The following is a 9654-nucleotide window of genomic DNA, read 5'->3' on the forward strand; positions in this document are numbered from 1 at the left end:
GAATGTCCCAGTGGCCAATCAGAAATACAGATGTGATTATGTGTTATGGAACTACATTTCCCTTAAGGCACTTTCTTAAAGGAGACAGTTCTTAATTCCTTACCCTAGCTATATATTGCTGGGGCAGCACGGACACTACAAAGTACAACAGACGTGCAATTTCCCAGCTCCGTATAGCTTTTCAGTTCCTGATTGGAGCAAATTGCGGGCTGAGAGGCTATGATTGGTCCACTAGATTAAGACAATAGCCAATCAGAAGAATTATCGGGGTTTTTTTCTATAAAAGCCGGGGCGGAGTTTAGAGTAAGCAGAAGTAATGCCTGCAGAATCTAGTTTTTTCAGAGCTGAAAGGTGGGGAACCTTCACGTGAATTCTTCCCTCCCCTCCTCTAAAGCTGCAGGCGTCACTCTAGTTCTGTGCTTTTGTAAAATAAATAAAAGGCTAATTTATTTTTTTAAAATCTGGAGGTAGCTATTTATATATTTATTTTTTAAAAGTCCATAGTTTATTCTTTGTTTCAACTTGGATTATCTGAAGACTCTCCGACCGCCTGCATTTTTCCTAGGATAATAAAGGTAAGAGGCTGGAATTTTGGGAGCTGGGCTATTTATTTAACATATAATATCCGCTCCTACTGGCGGGTGGCTTGTCAGCGTGCTGTATGGGTCGAGTGAACAAGTCCGGACATGTGTTTGAAGTTGGTATCGTTAACAGAGTTGGTATTAGAAGTTGGTATGGTTAACTTGACAGGGTCTACTTAAACATAATAATTCCTATGTCCATCAACTTTGTGCTATGTCTATGAAATAATACAAAGTGAAGAGGGGGGAGGGGGAAAGAGAGAACCAGAAGTGAAAGGTTTCTTATATTTCCCAAATAAGGATTCCCGAAAGGAAAGTGAGTGCGAGATATAAAGCCAGCTGTGCTAGGATGCTATTAAGATGTTACTTGATACATTCATTTGGTTAAACTTGGTCACACTTAACTCGGCGTCTCCCAATCATACGCCCGTTTAGCCGCTTGGCAGCTCAGTCAAATCCAAGGCTTTTAGAAGCCGCTAGCTAGTGACAGGCTAATTTAACAGATTTATTATGTAAGGATCCGCTAATAAATTATGGTTAATCTTTTCCTACTGGGAAAAAGCAAGGGACTTCCTAGTGAGGGGAGTCGGGATAACATTCACAGCAGTGCTTTGTAACTAATACAGAATTAATGGACTGGTAAATAAATACTGGGCTTCATTGTGTGTGCTGCTCTCTTCACAATGTCTTAAAAGCTTAAAGCATAGGCCATTTACAGAATTAGTTTAAAAGTTTCACTTTATACTTTTTTTTAAAAAATATATAGAAATATGAAGGTGGGATCATGATAAAATCATCTATTTTATTTTTCTTTAAGTAAACTGAGAGCATATGCACCAAAGACAAAATCCTTGTGTGTTCAATCACACAATAGAATAGAATTCTATTCTATTCTATTCAATTCTGGAACGGAATAGGGTTTCCTGCCTAGGCAGGGGGTTGGACTAGAAGACCTCCAAGGTCCCTTCCAACTCTACTATTGTATTATTGTATTGTATTGTAATTCTGAAAACAGTGCTGTGAATACAATGGCTCTGTTACAACTTTAATTCATATTTGTATTTTTATGCATCTTCAGAGGTTCAGTTTATATACCCTATTCAATTAATCTGACCATCTCCACCACCTCGGCTCATTATTCCTTTCCTGTTAAGCTGCTTTTTTGCCTGTGCATTTTGTGTTACTTCTGCAAATATTACATATGTGGTTAAAGAGTGTCGATGTACAGCAGGGTCTCTGCAGCTTTGCTGAAAGGTGGCAAAAGCAAACATAAACTTCTGTAATTGTTTTGCTTGGAACAGTCTTGATCTAAGTTTTGTATTTCAGATGATTGATACGTTTGCAACAAATGGGACTCAGGAGTTACTAGTGCAGCTCAGTGCATTGCTTGAACAGGAATTAAGATATCAGCCAAAGCTCTCTGGCTTGCGAATAATAGAATCGGCTCATGATAATGGGCTCCGGATGACAGCTAGGTTGCGGGATTTTGAAGTGAAAGACCTGCTTAGTTTGATTCAATTCTTCGGCTTTCGCACAGAGACGTTTTCTCTTGCTGTGAATTTGTTAGATCGTTTTTTATCAAAAATGAAGGTAAGTCTATAGATTATGAAGTTACAGTATAAGCCAGTTTATTTCTATTTTGATGCAAGACTTTGCAGATTGCTGCTAATTTGCTTTTCAGATTTTCAGCAGCCAAGGAGAATTTTATCACTACAGCATTAATCTGTAATCCTAACATGCAGTTTTCCATGTAAATCTTATTAACTGGAATGAACACTTATTTTTAGCTGAATATAGTAGATAAACAGCTCATAGGTGGAGCATTTACAGCAGAATTTATAGCAGCTAGTATGGCTTAATATCATTTCAAATACCAATTGTATTTGGACTTTTCAGGATATTTAATAAGGACCAACAAGGGAAACTACTGTGATTATTTAAACCTTTTCCTTGCCAGTCATATTAATAGTATCAGAGTGTTTTTCCCCCTTTTGGTAAATGCAGATTATCCTTTTGTAGGCCCGTAGATTGTTTGACTGCAACTCCCATAATTTTCATTGTGTCTGGGGTTTCTGGAATTTCTAGTTCATTGCAAAAGATTGGCTTAATAGACCTTTCTGTTGCCTTATGCAAAGCACATTGTTTCAGCTACAGAAGTACCTGTTTTGGGGGAATGGGCTAAATGGATCTGTGTGATCTTTAAAAGTTCTGGATTCTTAAGTTCCAAGCAAATGCATCCCTCTAATAATATGTTTTAGAAAGTGCTATTTTAGATGGGTGGGTGCCTTTCTGGCCATTATATCGTACAATGATTGATTTTGAATAGCAAGACATGAAAGATTACTTTTCTGAACAATAGATAAACTAATTGCTTTGCACCAAGGTGGTTCCACACTGGGAATTCTTATTTTCTTGAAAATAAACACACTAAAAGTTTAAAACAGCATAGTAGAAAACAGATAGCACAATCTTCACATTTTTAGGTCAAAAGTCCAATTGACTTACGTAAGATTTGCTTTGCAGGTTTGCAATGTGTATATAAACTAAGTATATTGTAAGGTTCATCTGAAAGTCTTCTTCTTCTAGGTGGAATCAAAACACTTGGGCTGTGTTGGCTTAAGTTGCTTTTACTTGGCTGCAAAAGTCGTGGAAGAAGAGAGTAATATTCCATTAGCTACGGACTTAATCCGAATAAGTCAGTATCGGTTTACTGTTGGTGACCTAATGAGAATGGAGGGAATTATTTTAGAGAAGCTACATGGAAAAGTAAAAGCAACGACTGCCTTCCAGTTTCTGCAACTTTATTGTTCAATTCTGGGTGAAAGCATCAACGGTGAAAGGTAAGTGTCCTTTTCTGGACCAATTTGGAAGTGCCAATTCCTTTAGACCAAAGACAAATTTATGGAGAGAAAAAGTCCTATGTGCTAGCAAGATGTAGTAAATATCCAATAATTCCTTTTTAAAATAATCCAGGGGTGCCTTTGCAACTCAAATTTTAACCATGGGGTTGAAAAATGTTAAACAATACCCAACATATGTACATTATAGCAGAGAGACATCATAGTTTTAAGAGATATTAATATTTACAAGACTGTGATGTACAATTCTATTAAAGCCACATAGCAGTTTGAAGTGTTATTCGAATCCTATCAGATTTGACCAATCTGAAACAGGGTTGAATAAATACCACTTACTATATTTGTGTAAAACAGTATTTACTCTTGCCATGCCATAATAGTTAGATTAGAGTAGTGCTTACAGGGTGCATCTAATTTTCCTTGCCCCTTAAATAGTAACTTTCTGTTAGGGGTCTTTGAGGTTTTTAGAAAAAAAAAAACATTTTCATACAAATGTAGTTCACCTGCATATAGATAAATGCAACCCAGTTAATGCTCTTTAATAACCTGATTTACCTCAATCCTGCAGAATGCAGTATTAAAAGTGTACTTGGGTAGTTGTGATCATAGTACAAGAACTGCATGGAGGAACCACATGAAAACAGAAAGTAAAGGGCAATCAATATTCAGTTTTACTAATCCTCTGTAGTTACTCACTCTCCACTCAGAGCAAGTTTCTGAATAAGAATTTATCATTTATCTACCAAAAATACTTGTACTCTTCGGTAGCTGAATATAATCTAGGCCTAAACTACTGTTAATTACTTTTTTTAAAATATGGTACGAGTGAAACATGGTTATATTTGGATGATTTTTTAAAATAATTTGAGAATTTAGAGCTGTGTTGTCAAATATTAGGTAATGTGCCTTTGATTTAACTTAAAAAAGTCATTTATGACTTAGTTTTTCACATCTTGTAACTACTTAGTATACTTTTTTAACTTTGTGCTAATCCTTATAAAAATATTGAAAATTAACAAATTAACCTTTGTTTTATACAGGAAAGATAATCTTAAATTAGAGACACTTGAAGCCCAACTAAAAGCCTGCCACTGCAGACTTATTCTTTCAAAAGCAAAGGTATGGACTATGATCTATTAATGATCAACAGTTTTGCAAAAGTTTAACATATTTGATTGATCTTAATTATTTTATTTTTCACTAGCCTTCAGTATTGGCACTTTCAATAATGGCTCTAGAAGCTGAAGAGGAGAAAGTACCAGAATTAGTTGAAATAATACAATGTCTCCGAATACATTCCAAGGTAAGCCATAATTAAATATCTGTTTGATGTTTACATCTAACTTTATTAACTTAGAAATATACTTCTTAAGCTAGGTACGAATCAATTAAGGGTTGCTTTCATGTAAAAATGTTTGGTTTAGTTTGGTGAGAAGAAGACAGAAATAGCTATCTAAGTGGCAAGAGAAACAATAATTTTCAGGAGAATCCTTGCTGACAGTTTTTGGGAACATATTTTTGAAGGGTATCTCAAATATATGTTTGGAGTCACAGTTTCAATCTCTTGCAAATATCTTTAACAATGGTTATTTTTCATTTAAACATTAAAATAACTTGTGTGGCTTAACTCTTGTCATAGCAAATAGTGCAGTTCAGCAGATTTCATTGTTTAATTACTTGTTAAAATAGAATAAAGTAGCTGGCTAGAGTTTAAAGCAGAAAGTCCCTTAGTGCTCAGCAGAATGCTAGCTAAAGGGCAAACCTGACAGTAGGAAACAGAATATAGTTCTGGATTAAGGGTGCTGATATTTGGGCAATGTTGAAGGCCAATTGAGTAGGAATGTTGCAAATGAAAACTTTTACATCTTATAAATTTAGAAACCTTTTTGTGGAGGTATAGTGAGGTTCAGAGGCTAATTCATAGATTAGCCATGATTTGCTGAATTAGCCCCATGATGTGGTTCAATATAGCACTAGACAATCATTATTTTCCAGATTATACATTAACTTGTGTGTGCGTTCGTGGGTTTTCCTTTATTTGACTCACCTGGTTTTATATATAAATTCATTAATTTTTAGATTATGGCATAAAAAACTTTAAAAAAAAAAAATGAAGTCTTAAATGGTAATATCAAAAATGTCAGAGCTTTGAAGATCTGCATTTCCTAAAGACCAAATGGAGAGCACATTTCAAGTCTTAAAACTCATCATAAACTGATCATTTATTTCTCTCAAAGTATTTGAAAGTTCCAATTATTCAGTCTGTTGCAATGAAAGAATTAAGTGGATTTTATGTATGTGTGTGTATGAATATATTGATACATACATTTTAACTATTTTTTTCTCTGATGCATAACTATATTCCATTGTAAATCAGTAGCTTTAACACCAAAGTTTCATTTTTGAAACATACTATTTTATTTTACATTTTTCCCTAGACACTGATATATTGTGTACAGTACTGTAATTTTTTGTCCCTAATAACATTTTTCTAGTGAATCTTCATTCCAGAATTTTTTAAATTATTTATCTAAAACATCTTGCACATAATTTTTATGACAGATACTAATAACTAATTGCTTGCATTTTGGTGTATTTCCCCGCAATAAATAAGTTTTTAGCCTCATATTTGTATCTCCAGAGTTTTATAGTAAAAACTTTTTGACACTCAAAAAATCTCTTAAATAAACTAAAGCTATGCATTGAATGAAGATTTTTAAACTCACATGATAAATGAAAGTGTGCCATTTTTGTATTATCTGATCATCATTGACATGCATTGGTTGCTCATGAGTGGTATTGATTGGTTTTTAATTTCCCATTTTTTTTCCCTATAGATAAATAGTAGAGAATTTTCCTTTTGGAAAGAACTTGTATCAAAGTGCCTCTCAGAATATTCGTCAAGCAAATGTTCTAAGCCAAGTGGACAAAAGCTAAAATGGATTGTGTCTGGTCGCACAGCCCGGCAACTGAAACACAGTTATTACAGAATTGCCCATCTTCCCACAATCCCAGAAACTGGACCCTAAAAGGTGAACTTTCTAAATGTGTTTTGACGTGATGTGATAGGAATAATTTAAAAGCTACACCAAAAAAAAAAAAAAAAGATAGGTAGAATGTTTAACTATTCTGAATTCTTGAGTTGAAATAAATATAGTGTAAAAGTTGCAGCAATCTTTTTAGGAATCTGGAAGATATAACTACGAACAAAAATATGTATATGTATATATGGTTCAGAAAAAATAATCTCTAGGTAATTCTCTAAGGAAAACATGTTGAAAGCCTATGTGTCTGTTCTGTATTCTCAAGTTTCCTAATGTGCTTCAGTATACAGCTAGTTCTCGCTTACTAACTGCCCTGTTTAGCCACTGTTCAAAGTTACAAAGGTGCTGAAAAACTTAACTTTAATTCCTTCAACTTACAATTGTCACAATTGTTTCTCTGATCACATGAATATCATTTTAGAGTTTCACAGGGGGCTTCCAACAGAATCTGGAAAAGCTGGCAGTGAAATCATAAGTTGTAGTTACATGGTCTCACTTAGCAACGGCATCACATAGTGCTATAGTGGCCAATCCTAATTGCACTCGTGACAATTACCATATCCTTTGTTGCTAATCTACTTGCCTGCATTCTTCAATTTAAAAGCTGTTCATAGTAGATGGGCATGTAATAGTCAAGAAGTAAAACCCTAAACTATGAGAAATATAAATGTGGAGTTTTCTTATGGTTTGCATGCTTATAAATGTACTTTCATACATAGAGTCTTCCCTTCCCCACTGTTTGTTTGGGTAAGACCAGTCTTTGAACTTGCCATCATACCATGGCAAATGGTCCAAATGGTCATGTGATTGTGATTCAGGTGCTTAGCAATGGCACACATTTTGCAAAGATTACCGCATCCCAGAGTCATGTAATTGCCACTTGCTTCATAGGCAGCCTCTGACAAGCAAAGTCGGGAGAGAAACTAGCTGTAAGCTGTAAGTCTAGTTGAAACTAACTTTGTAAATGGGTCGTGATGTCTCATTTTATGACTGAGTTGCTTAGCAAGATTTGGTGATCCCCAGTTGTAGTCGGCAAGTGAGAATTGCTTGTAATTTTAAAGACTTTAGTTAATGGGAGAATAGAAAGTTCATCTTGGCCAAACCAGGATCCTTTCAGATACTTTAAACTTTCATCCCAGCAATGCCTTGCTGACAGGGTTATTACCATCCATGCAGTGCACTCAGAAAAGATTATAGTATAGGTAGTCCTTGACTTATGACCACAAGTGAGCCCCAAAATTTGGCTGCTAGTGAGATCATTGTTACGTGAATTTTTCCCATTTTGCAAACTTTCTTGCCGTAGTTAAGTGCATCACTACAATTGTTAATAACGTGATTAAGTGAATCTGGCTTCCCCATTGACTTTGCTTGTCAGAATGTCGCAAAAGGTGATAATGTGACACTGGGATGCTGCAACCGCCATAAATATGAGTCAGTTGTCAAGCATCTAAATTTTGGCCATGCGACCATGGGGATGATACAACAGTCACAAGTGTGAAAAACGTTCATAAGTCACTTTTTTCAGAGTTGTAACTTCTAACGTCACTTAATGAACTGTTGTAAGGAGAGGACTACCTGTAATATAAACATAGTTTTGTTTAATAACATAAAAAAGGAGTAGTCAAAAAACTGGAATCATCAAAAGAGATGAATTCCTCTTTGTTCTTTTAGAATGCATTACTTGCAAAAATGCTAATTCACCCCATATTTGAATCAGTCTATTTTATGTTACAATAATAATTTTCAAATTTCTTTTTGATTTAGTGGTAATCCTGAAGAAGAGTGGATGGGACATTGTCTGGCAACCTGTGCTCAGTCAACAAGGATAAAAGCTTTTCACTGCTGAAACAGAATTTCTTGGATTCTTCTGACCTATGGAAAGTCTGCTTTCATGAATATTAAACTGCAACCGCATTTTTTAAAGCTCTGAGCTATACAGCAATACAGCGTGTTGCCACAAGACTCTTCCTAATCTTCTCAAGGTTCTTAATAAAACTGAGGACCTTTTTTTCTTTTTATAAAACAGTGTTTGGGGCTAAAATACAAACAAGCCAGCTGCTTTTGTTTTGATCTGCCCTCTGGAAATGTGAAAATGTGAGTCATCGTAGAGCTTGATCCTTAATAATTCTGCACTTCTGAACTAAATGGTGGTAGAAAATGAATATGAAAATGAACATAGCCATCACTAAACTAGTAAAATAGATATGCATGTATTTTCTAGTGAGAGGAGGAACATTACTAAGGGAAAGAAAGTTGCTACATCTGATACATGGTAATGGTAATAATGATTGAGAAACTCTAACATAAAATTCCAAATCAATCCCAAATTAGATAATTCCTTTAAGTCAGAAGTGGGGAACTATGCCCCCTTTATGAGCATGGCTGCCTTGGGAATTCTGGGGGTTTAAGTCCACAAATCATAAAAGAGTCAAAGTTCCCCACCTCTGCTTTAAACCTTGATTCACATTAGAAGTTGGGAACTGAATTAAAAATATGTTGATCCTAGATCATACTGAGTTCAAGAGCCGAATTTAAGAGATCTATATTTACAGTGCATTAACATGAAAAATACATTTTTAGCAAGCATTATTACAGTTCAGATTGTAGCCAAGTATATTTGAAAGAAGTTGGAAAGTCACTGTGGAAATTCAAGCTGTTTGAAGAATGCAAGTCAGGCACCAGCTGAGAATGTGGGCAACGTCTAAAAATAGAATTAACATTTTAAATTTCTCCCAGTGTTTTACCTCAATCTTTAGTTCTGCTTGCATGTAACAAAATTGGTGGGGCAAATTAAGCATGATTTGACACATCTGCATTTCACTGCAAACACAAGCTAATTTTACTGCACTTCCCTGGTTTGGATTAAACTTTTTTTATGCGTGGCTATTATAAGCATAAAAAGTTATGTTTATATTAAGCATATATTTTGGGGAATGTGTCTGTGGTTTTGGATTACTATCAAGCTTTCAGTAAAACATTGTGTTAAATAATTTCAAAGCATAGAATTTAGTGTTATGCTACTTTAAACAGTTTTAATTATCTTTTCAACTTGAGAACGTATTCTACCATACCATAGTGTGTACTGCTTTGTTCAGCCCAAAGTTTGAGTAAATTTTACTAGGAAGAACTTTGGGAGCTGATGCTAAAAGCTAGGCAGGATTAAACTACTAT

The 9654-nt window shown here is 34.9% G+C and overlaps 1 protein-coding gene across 1 annotated transcript; it reads left to right on the top strand.

Moving 5' to 3' along the window:
* Positions 1 to 355: 355 nt before the first annotated feature.
* On the top strand, positions 356 to 8894 carry CCNG1 (cyclin G1). Its single transcript, XM_081957374.1, has 7 exons — positions 356 to 575; positions 1908 to 2171; positions 3168 to 3421; positions 4480 to 4558; positions 4644 to 4742; positions 6277 to 6471; positions 8248 to 8894. The coding sequence occupies exons 2-6, from the start codon at positions 1908 to 1910 to the stop codon at positions 6466 to 6468; spliced, it is 888 nt and encodes a 295-aa protein (XP_081813500.1). The 5' UTR covers positions 356 to 575; the 3' UTR covers positions 6469 to 6471; positions 8248 to 8894.
* The last annotated feature ends 760 nt before the right edge of the window (positions 8895 to 9654 follow it).

Source organism: Natrix helvetica, assembly GCF_964273705.1.
Source record: "Natrix helvetica genome assembly, chromosome: 1".
Lineage (NCBI taxonomy): Eukaryota > Metazoa > Chordata > Lepidosauria > Squamata > Natricidae > Natrix > Natrix helvetica.

Excerpts from the sequence above, each read along its gene's own strand:
- CCNG1 (XM_081957374.1), top strand. The coding sequence starts at position 1,908 with ATGATTGATACGTTTGCAACAAATGGGACTCAGGAGTTACTAGTGCAG. Across the intron at positions 2,172-3,167 it reads GTTTTTTATCAAAAATGAAG|GTGGAATCAAAACACTTGGG; the intron begins GTAAGTCTATAG and ends TTCTTCTTCTAG. Across the intron at positions 4,559-4,643 it reads TTATTCTTTCAAAAGCAAAG|CCTTCAGTATTGGCACTTTC; the intron begins GTATGGACTATG and ends ATTTTTCACTAG.